Genomic DNA, 20,983 nt, shown 5'->3' with positions numbered 1-20,983 from the left:
AGACAAAGCGATGCTTGCTGTGTTTGCACATTTGTTGATAATAATTACTAGTGTGGGGGCCTCCCGAGTGCCGCAGCGGTCTAAGGCACTGTATCGCAGTGCCTTAGAGGTGTCACTACAGACCCGGGTTCGATCCCAGGCTGTGTCACAACCGGCTGTGACCAGGAGTCCCATAGGGCGGCGCACAATTGGCCCGGCATCGTCCGGATTAGGGGAGGGTTTGACAGGGGGGCTTTACTCTGCTCATCATGCTCCAGTGACTCCATGTGGCGGGCCGTGTGCCTGCAGGCTGTTTTCGGTCGTCTGAACAGTTTTTCCTTGGACACATTGGTGCTTCCGGGTTAAGCGGGCGGGTGTTAAGGAGCGCGGTTATGCGGGTCATGTTTCGGAGGATGCATGACTCGACCTTCGCCGCTCCTGAGCCTGTTGGCGAGTTGCAGCGAGGAGACAAGATGGTCATTGGATATCACGAAATTGGGAGGAGGGGGGGGGGGGGGGGGGGGGGGGGGGTAAATAACAAAAATTGCCAGTTAAAAGCAATAAAAATTCTGGAAAAGTAATTGTGTGTGTGTGTGCGTGTGCGCATCACCTGTGTGTGGGTTGTTGCCAGAGGGGAGAAAGACATTTGCGCAGCAGGTTAAATAAATGTATACAACAGACTTAACTACATGGCCAATTCAAGATGTATTGTGTAGTTTAGCAAGTTAACTATTTAGCTATTAGAATGTGTTAATTTTATGTCCCATGTCCTAAAATAACTTTCCACCGACACTCATGAAGAACCGCAAATGCCTGACACCGTTGGTACGGGTGCTCGTGTGGAACCGCAAATCCTGAATACTCCAATTATAAAACCTTCTCAAGCGCTCAAAATTGACCAGGATTCACCTCCTAACCAATTCTGACAAAGTTACTAATTGACAAGTAACTCCTATGACCTATGCTGTGAAGATTTCCCCTGAATATTTTAACCTTTTACAAATGGATAAACATCTTTGTTTACTGCCTCGTCCTCCTTAGCCATTTTATCCCGGGTTCATTGAATGAGGGAATTATTTTATAAAGACAAAGTATTTGGTTGTAATTGTGATGTTGCAGGGAGACGGACCACGTGTTTTATACTGTAGCCTATCAGTGCAATATTTAACTTTGGGGAGGGTTAAGTGCCTTGCTCATGGCACAGCGGCAGGCGATTCACCACATGGGATCAGAGACCAGCAGTCTTCCATTGTCAACACCAGTGATAATAATGAAGGATATTTTTTTTCAAGTGTTTCCTTGCATCATACAACACAATTTTCAGTCACATTTTTGGCACATGGTGTTACAAACCATTTTATTTACTCAATAAGACATCTTTCCTAAAAAAATAAATAAAAAAAAATTCATGTCAAGCACTGGAGGGATGTCATGTGTCCACAGCTTTTAGACCTGTTTGACAGTGAAGACCCGCGGGAGAGGGACTTCCTCAAAACAACTCTCCACAGGATATATGGGAAGTTCCTGGGACTACGGGCCTACATCAGAAAACACATCAATAATATATTTTATAGGTGAGTTTAATCTTAGACGCTTTTTAAATTTTGTTTTATGTCAGATATTTTAACATATAAAATCCATTGCTAAAGATTCAATGGTGACTTCATATCACTACTAAGAAATGGATGTTTGGTTGTGTAACTAAAATCTAATATCTCTGTGTTTTTGACAGGTTTATCTATGAGACTGAGCACCATAATGGAATAGCAGAATTACTGGAGATACTTGGAAGGTACACTTTAAGCTCTAACTCGGCGTGTATTGCAGTACAGTTATTTATTTTGGACTTTTATCCAGTCTCATAATGTATTCTGGACTGCAGAAAGGATCTCTAACCATTGCTCTGCCGCTGTTTATCCTTTTATCTTTTTGATATTCAGTACTATTTTGAGTTCAGTTGAAATGATTTAGATTAGAATCATTCTAATTGTAATTTGTTTCTCTCTTTCACAGTATAATCAATGGGTTTGCCTTACCACTAAAAGAGGAGCACAAGATATTCCTTTTAAAGGTCCTGTTGCCTTTGCACAAAGTCAAATCACTTAGTGTCTACCATCCGCAGGTAAGCCCTTGTGTCTGTCTAGGGTCTGGGTCGTGTTCATTGGGTACAAAATGGAAGTTAACAGACTGAAACGGGGAGGGACTTCCTTGTCCAATAAGAAACGTGTGTGTTGATTTTCATATTTTTTTCCCATCCCCATTAGCTCATGCCAATGGCGACAGCTAGTCCTACTGGGGTCCAACATAACGAAAAGGACATTCCAAAATACTTTACAATTTACATTTAACATGTAGTGTGTGTGGACATTTTTTTACTTTTCCATTGTGTGACCCTAATGAACACAACACAGCTCTGATTGTTCTATCGGCCATGCTGCCCTGGGCTCTGTTCAAGAGGGTGCGAGGTTACAGAACGTTCACACAGAAATACAGTGTTCACAACAGACATGATTCTCTGCCATCAATAATTGGGAGTTGTTTCAGCTCTATTTAATCAATTTCTATCTGCCACATTCTGAATGTTCTGCCCCTTTTGCCCTAGTGAATGCACACTATGGAAATGACTGATTTATAGGTGTAGGTCAGGTAGTGGGGCTTGTTTCCAATGGGGCCTGGCCTGTTCAGGCAGTGGGCTCACAGTGGGGCTTATTTCCAATGGGGCCTGGCCTGTTCAGGCAGTGGGCTCACAGTGGGGCTTATTTCCAATGGGGCCTGGCCTGTTCAGGCAGTGGGCTCACAGTGGGGCTTATTTCCAATGGGGCCTGGCCTGTTCAGGTAGTGGGCTCACAGTGGGGCTTGTTTCCAATGGGGCCTGGCCTGTTTAGGCAGTGGGCTCACAGTGGGGCTTGTTTCCAATGGGGCCTGTTTGGGTAGTGTGTGTGTGTGGGGGAGGTGAGGGCAGTGCCTGACTGCTACAAGCTAGCTGGAATCAGATATCTGCTATTCACAAGCCACAATTACTATGAAGACAAAGGTCCTTGTCAGGGGCCTCTCGCTCTCTGTGTCTCGCTCTCTGTGTCTCGCTCGCTGTGTCTCGCTCGCTGTGTCTCGCTCGCTGTGTCTCGCTCGCTGTGTTGGTGTCTGCCGGCCTGTTTCTATCTTATCTATCTCTGCTGTGCTATACATTGCTCTATGGACCATAGCATAATATCTACATTACAGCTTGATCAACTGTGTTAAAGCTAGCCTAATGCAAAATGAGAACACCTCACAAAAAGTATTTGTTTTGTTACATTGTAGTTATACTGCTAGTATTACTGTTACTGCAACCTCATGACTGCAACTATTTGTTAGTAACTATTATCGTTCAGAATGTCAACACAATTAGGCTGACTGGACCAGCCAGCGTCACCAGTAATTGTGTCCTATCGTTGTGAATGTCAGCACAATTAGACTGATTTTAGGATCAGCCAGTAATTGTTTCCCATTGTCTTTTTCTCCCCCCTAGCTGGCATACTGTGTGGTGCAGTTTCTAGAGAAGGACAGCACTCTCACTGAACCAGTAAGTTGTGAAATTTCTGCTCACAAGTAAGGTGTATTGATTACCCCTTCAGTGACGTTGTATTCCGTCATCTCAGAAGGTTTTTGTATTGCAATGCATGTCGACCCATTGATCAAAAAGGATCGGTTACACTTTATAATCCTACTGACGCTGGTCAGATGTGGCAGGGCTTGCAAACTATTACGGATTACAAAGGGAAACCAAGCTGCCCAGTGACCAGACGGGCTAAATGCCTTTTTTTATGGTCGCTTCGAGGCAAGCAATAGTGAAGCGTGCATGAGCGCACCAGCTGTTCCGGGTGGCTGTGTGGTCACGCTCTCCATAGCTGATGTGAGCAAGACCTTTTAAACAGGTCAACATTCACAAGGCTGCGGGGCCAGAAGGATTCCCAGGACGCGTACTCAGAGCATCACGCGGACCAACTGGCAGGTGTTTTCACTGACATTTTCAATCTCTCCCAGACTGAGTCTGTAATACCAACCCGTTTCAAGCAGACCACCGTAGTTCCTGTGCCAAAGAACGCGAAGGTAACCTGCCTAAATGATTACCGCTCGTAGCACTGACGTCGGTGGCCATGAAGTACTTTGAAAGGGACTCGTTTTAATGTGGATATAGATATGTTTGTACCTGTTTCTTCCAGCATCTTCACAAGGTCCGTTGCTGTTGTTCAGGGATTGGTTTGCACTTTTCGCACCAAAATACGTTAATCTCTAGGAGACAGAACGCTTCTCCTTCCTGAGCGGTATGACGGCTACGTGGTCTTATGGTGTTTATACTTGCGTACTATTTTTTGTACAGATGAATGTGGTACTTTGGTCTTGGAGGTCTTGGCTGATTTCTTTAGATTTTCCCATGATGTCAAACAGAGGCACTGAGTTTGAAGGTAGGCCTTGAAATACATCCACAGGTACACCTCCAATTGACTCAAATGATGTCAATTAACCTATCAGAAGCTTCTAAAGACATGACATCATTTTCTGGAATTTTCCAGGCTGTTTAAAGGCACAGTCAACTTAGTGTTTGTAAACTTCTGACCCACTGGAATTGTGATACAGTGAAATAATCTGTCTGTAAACAATTGTTGGAAAAATGACTTGTGTCATGCACAAAGTAGATATCCTAACCGACTGGCCAAAACTATAGTTTAACAAGAAATGTGTGGAGTGGTTGAAAAACGAGTTTTAATGACTCCAACCTAAGTGTACAGTCGTGGCCAAAAGTTTTGAGAATGACACAAAATTAATTTCCACGAAGTTTGCTGCTTGGGTCTTTAGATATTCTGACCTCAACTGTATGTGAGGTTGCTTTTCAGTAACTACAGCTTAGTGTTCACCACCGTAGTGCCCACAAAACTCATCTCCTAGCTAAGGACCCTGGGACTAAACACCTCCCTCTGCAATTGGATCCTGGACTTCCTGACGGGCCGCCCCCAGGTAGTAAGGGCAGGTAACACATCCACCATGCTGACCCTCAACACAGGGGCCCCTCAGAGGTGCATGCTTAGTCCCCTCCTGTTCACCCACGACTGCACGGCCACGCTCGACTCCAACACATCAAGTTTTCTGACGACAATGGTGGTAGGCCTGATCACCAACAACGATGAGACAGCCTATAGGGAGGAGGTCAGAGACCTGGCAGTGTGGGTGCCAGGACAACAACCTCTCCTCAATGTGATCAAGACAAAGGAGCTGATCGTGGTCTACAGGAAAAGGAGGGCCGAACACGCCCCCATTCACATCGAAGGGGCTGTAGTGGAGCGTGTCGAGAGCTTCAAGTTCCTTTGTGTCTACATCACCAACAAACTATCATGGTCCAAACTAGACTGATTATGATTTTTCAACGCCGATAACGATTATTGGAGGACCAAAAAAAGGCCGGTTTGACTTTTTTTTATATACATGTTTTTATATTTTTTTAATGGCCGATTTTTTTTATTTTTTATTATTATTATTATTTTTTAATTTTTGTTTAATTTTTTTGTATATTTGTAATGATGACAATTACAACAATACTGAATGAACACTTATTTTAACTTAATATAATACAGAAATCTATTTAGTCTCAAATAAATAATGAAACGTATTCAATTTGGTTTAAATAATGCAAAAACAAAGTGTTGGAGAAGTAAAAGTGCAATATGTGCCATGTAAAAAAAGCTAACGTTTAAGTTCCTTGCTCAGAACATGAGAACATATGAAAGCTGGTGGTTCCTTTTAACATGAGTCTTCAATATTTCCAGTTAAGTTTTAGGTTGTAGGAATTATAGGACTATTTCTCTATACCATTTGTATTTCATATCTTTTACTATTGGATATTCTAAAAGGCACTATAGTATTGCCAGCCTAATCTCGGGAGTTGATAGGCTTGAAGTCATAAACACTGCAGTGCTTCAAGCATTGTGAAGAGCTGCTGGCAAAAGCAGGAAAGTGCTGTTTGAATGAATGCTTACGAGCCTGCTGCTGCCTACCATCGCTCAGTCAGACTGCTCTATCAAATATCAGATCATAGACTTAATTATAATAAACACACAGAAATACGAGCCTTAGGTCATTAATATGGTCAAATCCGGAAACTATCATTTCGAAAACAAAATGTTTATTCTTTCAGTGAAATACGGAGCCGTTCCGTATTTTATCGAACAGGTGGCATCCATAAGTCTAAATATTTCTGTTATATTGCACAACCTTCAATGTTATGTAATAATTCTGGAAAATGAATTACTGTCTTTGTTAGGAAGAAATGGTCTTCACGCTGTTCGCCATGAGCCTGCGGCCCAAACTGCTGCATATACCCTGACTCTGCTTGCACAGAACGCAAGAGAAGTGACACAATTTCCCTAGTTAATATTGCCTGCTAACATGAATTTATTTTAATTATGCAGGTTTAAAAAAATCTATACTTGTGTATTGATTTTAAGGAAGGCATTGATGTTTATGGTTAGGTACATTGGTTCAACGACAGTGCTTTTTTCGCGAATACGCTTGTTAAATCATCATCCGTTTGGCAAAGTAGGCTGTGATTCGACAATAAATTAACAGGCACCGCAATGATTATTTGCAACGTAGGACATGCTAGTTAAACTAGTAATATCATCAACCATGTGTAGTTAACTAGTGATTATGTTAAGATGGATTTATTTTTTTAAGAAGTTTAATGCTAGCTAGCAATTTACCTTGGCTCCTTGCTGCACTCACGTAACAGGTGGTCAGCTTGCCACGCAGTCTCCTCGTGGAGTGCAATATAATCTGCGTCTAGAAATGCAGATTACCGATATGTTATGAAAACTTGAAATTGGCCATGTCCGAACACGGCAAGACAGTTGTGAAGAGGGCACGACCCAACACCTATTCCCCCTCAGGAGACTGAAAAGATTTGGTATTGGTCCCCAGATCCTCAAAAGGTTCCACAGCTGCACCATCGAGAGCATCCTGACTGGTTGCATCACCACCTGGTATGGCAACTGCTCAGCATCCGACCATAAGGCTCTATAGAGGGTAGTGCGTACGACCCAGTACATCACTGGGGCCAAGCTTCCTGCCATCCCCCCCTTTGTTTTTACTGCTGCTACTTGCTGTTTATCTAGGCATAGGCAATTTACCCCTACCTACAGTACCAGTCAAAAGTGGACACAACTACTCATTCCAGGGTTTTTCTTTATTTTTACTATTATCTACATTATAGAATAATAGCGTCTAAATAAAACGCATGTAGTCATGTGGTAACCAAAAAAAGGGTATATTTTATATTTGCGATTCTTCAAACTAGCCACCCTTTGCCTTGATGACAGCTTTGCACACTCTTGGCATTTTCTTAACCAGCTTCCTGAGGTGGTCCCCTGGAATGCATTTCAATTAACAGGTGTGCCTTGTTAATTTGTGGAATTTCTTTCCTTCTTAATGCGTTTGAGCCAAACAGTTGTGTTGTGACAAGGTATGGGTGGTATACAGAAGATGGCGCTATTTGGTAAAATACTATATTATGGCAAGAACAGCTGAAATAAGAAAATTGAAAATGACAGTCCACCATTACTTTCAGACATGAAGCTCAGTGAATCTGGAACATTTCAAGAACTTTGAAAAATTCTTCAAGCGCAGTCGCAAAAACCATCAAGCGCTATGATGAAACTGGCTCTCATGAGGACCGCCACAGGAAAGGAAGACCCAGAGTTACCTCTGCTGCACAGGATAAGTTCATTAGTTACCAGCCTCAGAAATTGCAGCCCAAAATAAATGCTTCACAAAGTTCAATTAACAGACACATCTCAACATCAACTGTTCAGAGGAGACTGTGTGAATCAGGCCTTCATGGTGGAATTTCTGCAAAGAAACCACTACTAAAGGACACCAATAAGAAGAAGAGACTTGCTTGGGCCAAGAAACACGAGCAATGGACATTAGACCAGTGGAAATCTGTCCTTTGGTCTGAGTCCAAATTGGAGATTTTTGGTTCCAACCGCCGTGTCTTTGAGACGCCGAGTAGGTGAACGAATGATCTCCGCATGTATGGTTCCCATTGTGACGCATGGAGGTCTGATGGTGTGGGGGTGCTTTGCTGGTGACATTCAGTGATTTATTTAGAATTCAAGGCACACTTAACCAGCATTGCTACTACAGCATTCTGCAGCGATACGCCATCCCATCTGGTTTGTGCTGAGTGGACAATGACCCAACACACTTCCAGGCTGTGTAAGGGCTATTTGACCAAGGAGAGTGATGGAGTGCTGCATCAGATGACCTGGCCTCCACAATCACCCGACCTCAACCCAATTGGGATGAGTTGGACAGCAGAGTGAAGGACAGCAGCCAACAAGTGCTCAGCATGTGGAAACTCCTTCAAGACTTTTGGAAAAGCATTCCTCATGAAGCTGGTTGAGAGAATGCCAAGAGTGTGCAAAGCTGTCATCAAGGCAAAGGTTAGCCTCTTTGAAGAAATCTAAAATATATTTTGATTTGTTAAACACTTTTTTTTGGTTACTACGTGATTCCATATGTTATTTCATAGTTTGTCTTAACTATTATTCTACAACGTATGAAATAGTCAAATTAAAGAAAAACCCTGGAATGAGTAGGTGTGTTCAAACATTTGACTGGTACTGTACATGCACAAATTACCTCAACTAACCTGTACTCCGGTACATTGAATTGGTACCGATACCCCCTGTATATAGCCTTGTTATTTTAATTGTTTATTTAACTAGGCAAGTCAGTTGAGAACAAATTAATATTTACAATGACTGCCTACCCTGGCCAGACCCGGATGACGCTGGGCCAATTGTGCGCCGCCCTATGGGACTCCCAATCACAGCCGGATGTGATACAGGCTGGATTCGAACCAGGGACTGTAGTGACGTCTCTTGCGCTAAGATGCAGTGCCTTAGATCCCTGCACCACTCGGGAGCTTTTATTGTTACTTAAGAAAATATTTACTAAATAGACACGTTTTTTTTAACTGTGTTGTTGGTTAAGGGCTTGTAAGTAAGCATTTCACGGTAAGGTCTGCACTTGTTGTATTTGGCGCATGTGACAAATAATTGATTTTATTAACTATTATAAACAATGTGTGTGTATATGCTCTTTGCAAGTTCAATTTAAAGTTAATGTTTTTGCTTATTCAATATCCACTCCACTCCCTGCTCAATGTGTCTCCCAGGTGGTCATGGCCCTTCTGAAATACTGGCCCAAGACTCACTCCCCAAAAGAGGTGATGTTCCTTAACGAGCTGGAGGAGATTCTAGACGTCATCGAGCCGTCCGAGTTCGTCAAGGTCATGGAGCCACTGTTCAGGCAGCTGGCCAAGTGTGTGTCCAGCCCACACTTCCAGGTGACTGACCCCATGCCATGGGAACCCTGTTATTGGTGACCTTTTGACTTTTAGACATTACGGTGACGTGGGAAAGGGAATTTGAGTAGTGAAATGTTTCTAGCTGGTTCCTAGAACTAAGCAGTCCATTAAAACAAAACAAGATCCAGGATGTAATGACCGTACCGCCTGGTTCGACCCTGTAGTGGAAACCAACATGAGGGGTTCTAGAGAGATGTTGGAACAGTTATTTCTAGGCTTCATGGAAGGATGTTTCACCAATCAAGGTGTGCTTCTCTATCTCTCTATTTGGCGCCTCCTGCCATCACCATTTTGAGTGAGCTGTCCTCACTGACGTTGCTGTATGCTTTGGGTCATTGTGCAGGTAGCGGAGAGGGCTCTGTACTACTGGAACAACGAGTACATCATGAGTCTGATCAGCGACAACGCAGCCAAGATCCTGCCTATTATGTTCCCGGCGCTCTACCGCAACTCCAAGACCCACTGGAACAAGTAAGTAGCCCCTCAAAAGGGCTGTGTTCATTAGGCACCAAAAGAAAGACAACAAACTAAGATATGGAGGGATTACCTGGTCCAGTAAGACATTTTTCATTTTCTGCTGTGTGACCTAATAACAGTGACCCTGATCTGCCCTCATAGGCCGCTCACTCCAATTTCTCAGAACATGTAGTGTTAGCAAGACCTGGGTTTAAATACTATAAACTTTTTAGCTGCTCTTGATTGAGCTTGCTTGGCTTTCGTGAGCTTGCCTGGCACAAAATAACCAATGGAACAGTGGCGAAAGTGCACAGCCATCTGGCACTGCAGGCAGGTTCAATCAAACAGATTACCAATAAAACTAATTTCATCCCATGTCCCTTGGAGGCATATTTAATTAACATTATTTTTTTTTTTATGATTTGAAAGTTCAACACCTTACCAAACTGTTTTAGGTGGAATGAGAGTTGTTTAACATTAAGCTGGTCTGAAAGTGCTAGTGTTGACTGCAGGGAGCTCAACAGTGGTTCAGACCTACTTTAGTCATTCACTGGAATCTAATTTTGGTTTGGGCTGGAGGACAGGCCTACCCTTTTAGACATGATGGCAGACTGACTCACTGCTGTCTTTGTCTGTCTCTGTGCAGGACCATCCATGGCCTCATCTACAACGCTCTGAAGCTCTTCATGGAGATGAACCAGAAGCTGTTTGATGACTGCACACAGCAGTTCAGAGCAGAGAAAAACAAGTATGTAATATGCTAATCCGAAATTAGAATATTCTAGATCTCAAATCTTGACTACAGATTGTAGTTAAGACTAGAATATGATATACTAATGTGAATGATAATAGTACATTTCAAATGTGGACCATATTCATTAAATATTCTCATTCAGATTAGCATGTATCAAATCTTGACTATATATTGTAATGGTAAATAGATTATGATATGCTAATTTGGATGAAAACGTTTTCTCATGTTTAGACAGTATTGTAATGATTACTACATATGAAATATTATCATTCAGATTTGCAGATCTGAAGGACTATACATTGTTGTGACTGTAGAGGGGGGGTGTTACTGTAGAGAGGGGGTGTTACTGTAGAGGAGGGGGTGTTACTGTAGAGGGGGGGGGTGTTACTGTAGAGGGGGGGGGTGTTACTGTAGAGGGGGGGGGGGTGTTACTGTAGAGGGGGGGGTGTTACTGTAGGGTGACTGTAGGGGGGGTGTAACTGTAGGGTGACTGTAGGGGGGGTGTAACTGTAGGGTGACTGTAGGGGGGGGGGGTGTAACTGTAGGGGGGTGTGTTACTGTAGGGTGACTGTAGGGGGGGTGTTACTGTAGAGGGGGGGTGTTACTGTAGAGGGGGGGGTGTTACTGTAGAGGGGGGGGTGTTACTGTAGGGGGGGTGTTACTGTAGAGGGGGGGGTGTTACTGTAGGGGGGGTGTTACTGTAGGGTGACTGTAGGGGGGGTGTTACTGTAGGGGGGGGTGTTACTGTAGGGTGACTGTAGGGGGGGTGTAACTGTAGGGTGACTGTAGGGGGGGTGTAACTGTAGGGGGGGTGTTACTGTAGGGGGGGTGTTACTGTAGGGGGGGTGTTACTGTAGGGTGACTGTAGGGGGGGGTGTAACTGTAGGGGGGTGTTACTGTAGGGTGACTGGGGGGGTGTTACTGTAGGGGGGTGTTACTGTAGGGTGACTGGGGGGGGGGTGTTACTGTAGGGTGACTGGGGAGGGTGTGACTGTAGGGTGACTGTGGGGGTGTGACTGTAGGGGGGGGGGTGTTACTGTAGGGTGACTGTAGGGGGGGTGGTACTGTAGGGTGACTGTTACTGTGGGGGTGACTGTTGGGGGGGTGTTACTGGGGGGGGGTGTTACTGTATGGTGACTGGGGGGGTTACTGTAAGGGGGGGTGTTACTGTAGGGGGATTGGGGGGGTGTTACTGTTGGGTGACTAGAGGGGGGGGGGGGGGTTTACTTTAGCGTGACTAGAGGGTGGCTAAGGTTATGATTGTAATGTTTGTTTCCTCCTATAGAGAGAAGGCCAAGTCAAAAGACCGGGAAGAGGCCTGGATCAAGATTGAGAACCTTGCCAAATCCAACCCACAGGTGTGTGTGTGTGTGTGTGTGTGTGTGTGAGAGACACACAGCAGAGTGTACATGCGTGCCATCTAAAGAGCTGAAGTAGTTTCCTTTCTGTCTTCCCTCTGAGGACTGTTTGGTTTGCTGTGCAGAGAGCATGACCAGTCTTTTCTATCTAAACATTCCCACATGCACTGCACCACCCTTTCCTGGTTAAGATCAGAAGGTTGATCAGGAGATTGGTTGGGTGCTGAATGATATATTGGCATACGATCTCCGTAGCCAACCCTGTACTAAGTCAAGTGAAATGCCAGTTGACTGAATGGTCTTCATTTCTGGTCTCAGTAAATACAAAACAAAGGTGGAAGTACCTACTGTGAACTGCATTCCCAATGTCTTGTTTTATTATAGGTAGTCTTCTAAGGTGGATGTTGAACAGTCCTCGTATTAGGTAAAAATCTACTCTTAATGACCGCACTAACGATCAGTTGAATTAGTCTGTCTGCGCCGCATCATTTTCTACTCTCACCAGATCACTAATAGAAGCCATGACTCCAGCATCCAATTTCTAAACCCTTCTGTTTGTCTAAACTCTCTCTGATTCATTCTTCTTTGCATGCGACTTAAGTCTCTTTCTCCCATTCTTTTTGTGTGTTCGTTTCCTGTTACATTAGTCTCTTATCCGTGTTGATTCCAATGGCCTCAACGGTCCAGTAGCAATGGAGTCTGATGGTCCATTAAGCTATGAAGAAGTTCACAGGTTAAAAAAGACTAACGGAAGAAGTCGCTCAGGTAACTGTCCGTCTTCGGTCTGACCGTCAGTGCTGCTCTAGGATCAGGTCCCCCCCTGCACCTGTCATCTTAATCATTATGATTTACTCTGAGACTCTTATGTTATGACATTGGGCCCTGATCACTCTTTTCAAAATGGGTCCTGTACTGTTTCTCCTATAGAGGAGTGATGACTCATCAAGACCATGGACTGAACACTGGAATCAACTACTTTTGTTATTGTCTGTACTATCTCTTCTTCTCTTCTTCTCTCTTCTTCTCTTCTCTTTTCTTCCCTCTTCTTCCCTCTTCTTCCCTCTTCTTCTCTCACTTTCTTTTCTCTTTCCTTTTATTTTCCTTTTTCCTTTCTTTCTTTCGGTCTCTTCTGTTTAAATGTGATGAGGGTAGTCCTGGTAGCTAACATTTCACCAACTCTTTTCTCACCGTCCTGTTTGGTGCATGGCGTCCTTTAGTTCATTAGCATGAAGCATGGTGAGCGGTTTCCTGTCAATTGTTGATTGTTTCTAAACATTACTTTGTAATGTGAAAAAAGGAGTGGTACTTGTGGCAAAAACTTAGTAGACCATACCCAGGATAATACTAGTTACAAGCTAAGCATTTTTATTCCATTGGACCTAACTCTCTTTAACACTCTCCCCTTCCTCTGTTGCAGTTACAAACGAGAGACCAGAGGAAAGACCGGCCTATGGTGCGGCGTAAGTCGGATCTCCCTCAGGACATCTACACCGCAAAAGCCTTGGAGACCCATCGCCGAGCCGACGTCATGATCACTACCCGCGATGGGCTCTAGGTCTGCCCCTCTCTCTCTAGTTTCCAGTCCCCTCTTCTCTCTTTCCTCTAGTGTCCAGTCCCCTCTTCTATCCACATCCCATCTCCACCCTCATCCACACAGCACATTCAGATTACTGGCCCAGTTTCATCATCGTCGCCAGTACACAACCCCCCCCTGGATTTCTGCTTTCTCAGGTGTTTCTTTTTGGGAGGGGTGGGGCCGCAACTTTCTTTTTTAGTCTTGCCGACAATTTTTTTTTGCTTAATCGTGCATAAAACAGTATCGGCTCATCCCTCCAGGCTCTTACTGTACTAAAGGAAATGGGGGAAGTTCTGTCCCACTAGCGACATGACAGGCTCCTATGTTCCCCCATTGAGCGCAGTTGGTAGAATGCACAACAAAAGTAGAGAGCAGAAACAGAATGGGGGAGGCTCCTCTCGTTTCCTCTTATGTCATTTTCTGTCAAGGGGAAACAAAACTAAGAACAGCCATTGTTGGATGGTGGGGGATGACTGTTTGGATCGACTTTTCGGACGTTTTGTTTCTTCTCTAGTTTTTATTTTTTTCATTTTGTTTAATCCCAGGGACATTTGCCAGTGCCAAGACCGTTTGTGTTCTTTCTGTGTGAGAGAAACCCGGATGACTATCTAGGTAGACAGCCTGTGTCGTTTGCCTTCGTTTTTTTGGAGCCTCAGATGATTCAATTATGCTTTTTTTTTTCTTTTTTTTTATAAGCTGAAGAGCAACAGGACTTTCTGAAGTGACTGATCCATCTGTTCTGATGAAGGCACTGTAACTAGGATGGAGGGAGGACGGGAGGTTCTCTGTGGACACTGGACTCTTTACACTCTACACTTTGTGCCATGCACATTCTTTTGTTGGATTTATTTCCCTTCTGTTGAAGTCCATTGGCAATATGTGAGCCAGATCACAATGAAATATTGACAGTTCAAACAATGGTACTTATTTCATACGGAGAAACACATTGGGTGGTTGTTAGGCTGCACCCTGTTTGTCATGTTCAAAAGCCCTTCTTAGACATGTCAGTCTCCTTAATTCATACATAATGCATGTCCCCAGTTCTTAATGCTATTGGGAAGCTTCATTTAACTCTCAATGGCCAGCTAGGAAGTGTTTGGTTTGACACAGAGTCCATCAAGACGCCTGTAGCCACACACACTGTAATGCTACATTATGCAGAACATTCCAGAAACGTTCCAACTGAAATGACATGACACTTTACCAGTTTGAGGAAGGCGAGGTGCAGAATTACTCATCTCGATCACATAATAAGTTATTTGGGATGCAGGGTGATGTTGTAGAACTGTTATTCTGCACAGCCCGACTGTAATGAAGTCCTTCTCAAATGCACATCTTGTCCTCAGATGCAGGCTTTTCAGAAGCCCTGGAGCTGCTTGCAAGTCAAGCATGGTCTTCCATTTGTTCCAGAGGTACCACGTGCCCTGAAGCCCTCCTCCCCCAGTGTTCTCACGCTTCCCTGTTGGTTTTTACCGGTGCTTTGCTGTGGAGCTGGAAGTACTGAACAAATGGGGATCAGAGAGCCGTTTATCGAATGGAGGAATATTACATGATGAGAACAGCAACACTGTTTGGATGACTACCATTTCATGTGACAGTTGAATGAGCATAGAAAGAGGTGATTTCAAACCTGAATCCCTCTTTGGATGATATCTGTAACCGTTAAGAATAAGTCTATTGAAAAATCACTTCCTGAACCTTGAAAGATGTGACATGTTTGTATCTTCAATGAAGCGCTCTTCAGTATCCTGTTGAGTCTATATGTACAGTCTGTTCTGCTTTCTCAAGTTCAGGAAGCTGTCCATTTCCTGGACTGGACAAGGAAAGGACCCCGTCAGTAAGCATTTCAGTGTTAGTCTACACCTGTTGTTTACGAAACATGTGACGAATACAATTTGATTTGATTGGGGCCCCAATGTAAATGTTAGTCTTTCTCTGGTACCATTGTTTGAACTTGCAAATCTAGCACATGTATCCAATCTGTAATGTCTTTTCTGTTTCTAGTCCCTGGTAACTGGTAGCCTGGGTGCTAGTTTTAGCATTGTAGCTGCCAATGGAAAAGGCTAATGCTGAAAGACCGACATCAAGGCTTGGCTTGGCAACTACATTATTAATACTTAAATGCAAAAAGGTGTTCATTTAACTACCATGTTAAACATGTATCTTTTGTCCTGGACAAATGGCACTCGCCAAAACAATTTGATTCCCCCCCCAAAAAATCTTTGCTTTTATATAACAGTATCATTTGGAAATATGTTTGATCAGTTCGCTTTTTATTTGTTCAAACTTCTTTTTTTTTCAAGACACAAATTACTCGTATGGCAAGTTAGACAACAAATGTTTTGGATTGTTTTCTGGAATTCTTTGCTTGGCCTCTGCAGGTTTTTAGTTGGAACATGTACTTTCCAGAATATAATAACTTGACAAGTGTCCTTTTGTATGTGATCTGTACTATGTGGCTTCATTTAATATTGTACATATGATTTACTTTGTTTTATGTAGTGTTATATCTAGATTAATTTTGTACAAAATTGTCCTCTGTACAGAATAAAACATCAATAGCAATGACAAAGAAGTCAATGTGGCACATACCTTCTCTTTCCCCTGTAACTTTCTGCATTATTAGAAATGACAGGTCTAATATTTTTCTGTTAACTCCTTTGTTCCCTCTTCCAATTATCTGTGACCAGATTTCAGTCCGTAGCCTTTTGTGTGCTTTTATCACAATCTCAAGTGGTGTTCATCTGTAATAGAATGAATAAAGAGAATATTTGAATTTTATATTTTCAACCATACATCAATTCTGGAGGCATTTTACTTCACGGAAGTCTCAAAAACGCAGACAGTTATTATACGTTTTGATAGTTTAAAGTGTATATGATTTGACCTGAGGGGAAAAATGGATACGGCTAAAAATGATTTGTTCCTCATCACTTACTGTATACACACCCCTTTTGGGTGGTGGACCATTCTTGACACACACAGCCAGCACTGTTGCCGTTCTTGATACAAACCGGTGTGCCTGGCACCTACTAGCATCCCCCGTTAAGGCATTTAAATCTTGCCCATTCACCCTCTGAATGACACATACACAATCCATGTCTCGATTTTGTCTCGAGGCTTAATCCTTTAACCAGTGTTGTCCCCTTCATCTACACTGATTGAAGTGGATTTAACAGGTGACATCAATAAGGGATCATAGCTTTCACCTGGATTCACTTGGTCAGTCTGTCATGGAAAGAGCAGGTGTTCTAAATGGTTATTTTACACTCTGTGTAGAAGTCAATGTACAGGTAACTGCCAAAATAAAGGAAATGCCAACAGTGTCATAATGGGGTGTTGAGCCAGAGCAGTTTCAATGTGCCTTGGCATAGATTCTACAAGTGCCTGGAACTCTATTGGAGGGATGCGACACAATTCTTTCACGAGGAATTCCATATTTGGTGTTATGGTGATGGAAAACGGTCTCAGGTGCTGCTCCAGACTCTCCTATAAGTGTTCAATTGGGTTGAGATCTGGTGACTGACACACACACACACACACACCCTTTAAAACTCTTATGCTAATTTTGAGACCCCTCTCTTTAACTCACAGATCTCTTCTAGCCATGGTAGCCAAAATAATCACCAACTGGGCATTTTTATACATGACCCTAAGCATGATGTTAATTGCTTAATTTAACTCAGGAATCACACCTGTGTGGAAGCACCTGCTTGTATTTGGAAAGTACTCAGACCTCTTGACTTTTACCACATTTTAGAATAAGGCTGTAATGTTTTTTCCTAGGAAGAGTCTTGGTGGTGCCAAGCTTCTTCCATTTAAGAATGAAGGAGGACACTGTGTTCTTGGGGACCTTCAATGCTGCAGAAATGTTTTGGTACCCTTCCCCAGATCTGTGCCTCAACACAATCCAGTCTTAGAGCTCTGAGGTCAATTCCTTCGATCTCATGGTTTGGTTTTCACTGACATGCACTGTCAACTGTGGGACCTTTTTATATAGACAGGTGTGTGCCTTTCCAAATCATGTCCAATCAATTGAATTTATCACAGGTGGACTCCAATCAAGTTGTAGAAACATCTCAACGATGATCAATGGAAACAGGATGCACCTGAGCCCAATTTTGAGTCTCATAGCAAATGTTCTGAATACTTATGTAGTTCTGTTTTTAATAAATTAGCAGAAATGTCTACAAACCTGCACCTCCATGTCAGGAAGGTGTTGTTAATGTTCTGTATGTGCAGTATATTATACAGTAGCCTGCAGAAAGGTTCGTGTGCAGACGGCACCTTTCCTGTGACTGCCTTTATACAACTGACGATGATTTTCTTAAATCAAAGATATTTAGGTACATTTGCATATAGTGTCGGTAATACAAATGTAGTGATTGTGTAACTGGGCAGTCTCCCTTTTTGAGCTGAGCTCGCTACTGAAATTGACCTCTTACGAACTCATTGTAGGTAGCATCATTGACCACAAGAGGGCCCCAAATAACTTAAATTTTTTACATTTTAGTCATTTAGCAGACGCTCTTATCTAGAGCGACTTACAGTAGTGAATGCATACATTTCATACAATTTCATACATATCATACATTTTTTTCTGTGCTGGCCCCCCGTGGGAATCGAACCCACAACCCTGGTGTTGCAAACACCATGCTCTACCAACTGAGCTACAGGGAACTTCTTTGGGGTCTGACTGAATTGTATTTTGCTTCAGGCATAAACTACAACTTAATGTAATTTTCTAATTTTCTTAGGGTAATTTCTACTTTGCGGTGCCTTTTTGAACCTCCTAACTTTTGTAAATGTATTCTATCAGAAAAAGGACGTTTTTAACTTTCAGAAAAACATATTGGTCAAGCTCAGCCACTTACTGTTTTTAGGTGCATTTTCCAACCTGTTAGGTGCATATTTTGAGCCTAAATTGTCCATAGCTCTGTGAGCGAGCAAGATTGAGCTAGCATAATTGTGAACACTTGAACAGGATTTTAACTTCTCCATCAAACATATTTTGCTAAGACATTTTTTTTTAAATATATAATTTAGCCTAACAGGGTTGTAGTTTACAAGTGGGACATATAAACTAACAACATTGATCAAACTGAAATTCTGACACTTCCTGTGTTCTTGTAGGAAGAGGTTGTTTTCTTAAATGGAGCATTGCAACAAACGAACAGGGTGGAAAGTGATATCAGGGACACTGAAAATCTTAAATAAAATAAATACAATAATCATGAAAAAAAAACGTTATTGGTGAGAGAGAATTAAACTAGGAAGTTGATTAATAACACCTGGGGACATGGCAAAAACACCTACATCCACTGAAAGAAAGTGTGTGAAAAATTCATAAAATTCCTCTTTCAAGATCCAAATGTTTGTGTTTTAAGGCAAAGAACACTTCTATTTACTGACTTTATATTTAAAGCCTTTTGGAATCCCCATTTTACACTAAATAAGAAGTTATATTTCCTGGGGACAGAAAAGGCACCGCAAAATAGCAATGACCTACCTGACCATGTAGTGGTTATGGACCCAAAGCCAACACTTAACTGCCAGATCAGAGTAAAAGGAAGGTTTATTTGTTATATTTGGAAAAATATACATATCAGTCATTTAAAGTACAAACTCCTCTACTAATGTACCCTGTCATTGTTATTCTATGCACTAGACCAGCTCTACAAATTAGGAAACATAATTAGATGTGTGTTCCTAGATAATTTACATTGAATTATGTTTTTAATCATAAAATGAATGGTGCCTTCTTTATGGAGTTTAAATCTATTCAGGGCCCCATGTCAGGAGGACTACATAACCAAAACATTAGCATGTGGAGAAGGTGCCAGGGAAACTAAACCAAAGAATGGATTGCTGTCATACCTTGTCCCTGGACTCCTTTCTGGGTAAGGAAACCAATGTGTCATTTTGAAATTTGGGCCTACCATCCCTTTAACACTTTTGTCACATAACACAAGTGTTATGTGAGAATCACAGCACCTACTTTGTCATACTGGATTTCAGGTTTGTTCGGTAAAGTTGGTGTACCTTTACCCCCCGCCTGTTTTTTCTTTTCAAAATGTTATATTTACAGTTACATGGTTTTGTAGCTGTAGCTCCTATATCATGAAATCTTTTTTTTCAGTATTTAATTTCTTGGTCACAGCATATCAGATCCAACCATACAGCAACTAGTGCTTCACCAGCCCAGGAAGAGCCAAGCAATCAGCAGGAAAAGCAGTTTCACGGAAACACATTTTCCACTACGCCCACTTGCACTTTGCCACACCAGGTCAAATAGGATATTTCATAATTGCTCTGCATTTTCTGGACTGGATTTGACTGACAAATGGCAGTATTGACACCAGTCTGCATCCACATGCTTGATGGATTACATCCTATATCACTACTAAGGACTTTGAATTAGTGTTTTTTTGAACTGTAAGCTGCAGCTTATCTATTTTCTCAGTAGAGTATTAATTACTGCACATGTTTAAGGTCAAGTTTCAGAAATACAGTACCAGTCAAGTTGGACACACCTACTAATTCAAGGGTTTCTTTATATTTACTACATTGAAGAATAATAGTGAAGACAAAAACTATTAAATAACACATGGAATCATGTAGTAACCAAAAAAGTGTTAAACAAATCTAAATATATTTCAACATTTTTGTTTCAGGAACTTCGAAAGTGTAGTCACAAAACCAGTAAAAATAAAGAAAAACTCTTGACTGTCAACTTTTGACTGGTACTGTGTGTGTGTGTGTATGTATATATATATATATATATATATATATATATATATATATATATATGCATTTAAAGTGAGTCCCAACTCACTTAAGAAAAGAGGTGAAAAAGGAAAGAAAAAAGGAATATAATCATCAACAACGTTAAAATCAAAAGACAGAGCATATGACAAGATTGACGGGAGCAGTGTGGTACTCAACTTTGCTTCTGGTGATCGGGTATTTGGCATGTGAAGGCCCCCCAAGACGGAAAAAAGCTTTGGGCTATTCAAGTTTACCAGGATCTTTACCAGTGCTTTGAGAGACGAGTCAAGGATCATATCACCTCCACCCTACCTGACACCTTAGACCCACTCCAATTTGCTTACCGCCCCAATAGGTCCACAGACGACGCAATCACACTGCACACTGCCCTAACCCATCTGGACGTGGAATACCTATGTAAGAATGCTGTTCATCGACTACAGCTCAGCATTTAACACCATAGTACCCTCCAAGCTCGTCATTAAGCTCGAGACCCTGGGTCTCGACCCCGCCCTGTGCAGCTGGGTCCTGGACTTTCTGACGGGCCGCCCCCAGGTGATGAGGGTAGGAAACAACATCTCCACTCTGCTGATCCTCAACACTGGGGCCCCACAAGGGTGCGTTCTCAGCCCTCTCCTGTACTCCCTGTTCACCCATGACTGCATAGCCATGCACGCCTCCAACTCAAT

General features: G+C 42.5%; 1 protein-coding gene across 4 annotated transcripts in view; it reads left to right on the top strand.

The window, feature by feature from the left end:
* Positions 1 to 16,321, top strand: part of ppp2r5ca (protein phosphatase 2, regulatory subunit B', gamma a) — a 45,001-nt gene extending 28,680 nt beyond the window's left edge. For 2 of the 4 annotated variants that reach the window (XM_029730750.1, XM_029730752.1), the window contains 9 exons: positions 1,423 to 1,553; positions 1,712 to 1,771; positions 1,993 to 2,101; positions 3,488 to 3,541; positions 9,191 to 9,361; positions 9,726 to 9,853; positions 10,485 to 10,586; positions 11,878 to 11,950; positions 13,368 to 16,321. In XM_029730750.1, coding sequence (XP_029586610.1) covers positions 1,423 to 1,553; positions 1,712 to 1,771; positions 1,993 to 2,101; positions 3,488 to 3,541; positions 9,191 to 9,361; positions 9,726 to 9,853; positions 10,485 to 10,586; positions 11,878 to 11,950; positions 13,368 to 13,505 — 966 coding nt within the window. In that variant the 3' untranslated portion in view covers positions 13,506 to 16,321. Of the gene's footprint in view, positions 1 to 1,422; positions 1,554 to 1,711; positions 1,772 to 1,992; positions 2,102 to 3,487; positions 3,542 to 9,190; positions 9,362 to 9,725; positions 9,854 to 10,484; positions 10,587 to 11,877; positions 11,963 to 12,334; positions 12,375 to 12,597; positions 12,716 to 13,367 lie in introns of all 4 variants that reach the window. The other 2 variants (XM_029730751.1, XM_029730753.1) reach the window with 2 other exon arrangements.
* The last annotated feature ends 4,662 nt before the right edge of the window (positions 16,322 to 20,983 follow it).

Source organism: Salmo trutta, chromosome 33, assembly GCF_901001165.1.
Source record: "Salmo trutta chromosome 33, fSalTru1.1, whole genome shotgun sequence".
Taxonomy (NCBI): Eukaryota; Metazoa; Chordata; class Actinopteri; order Salmoniformes; family Salmonidae; genus Salmo; species Salmo trutta.
The sequence above is the reverse complement of the archived record's forward strand: the minus strand, read 5'-3'. Positions and strand labels throughout refer to the sequence as shown.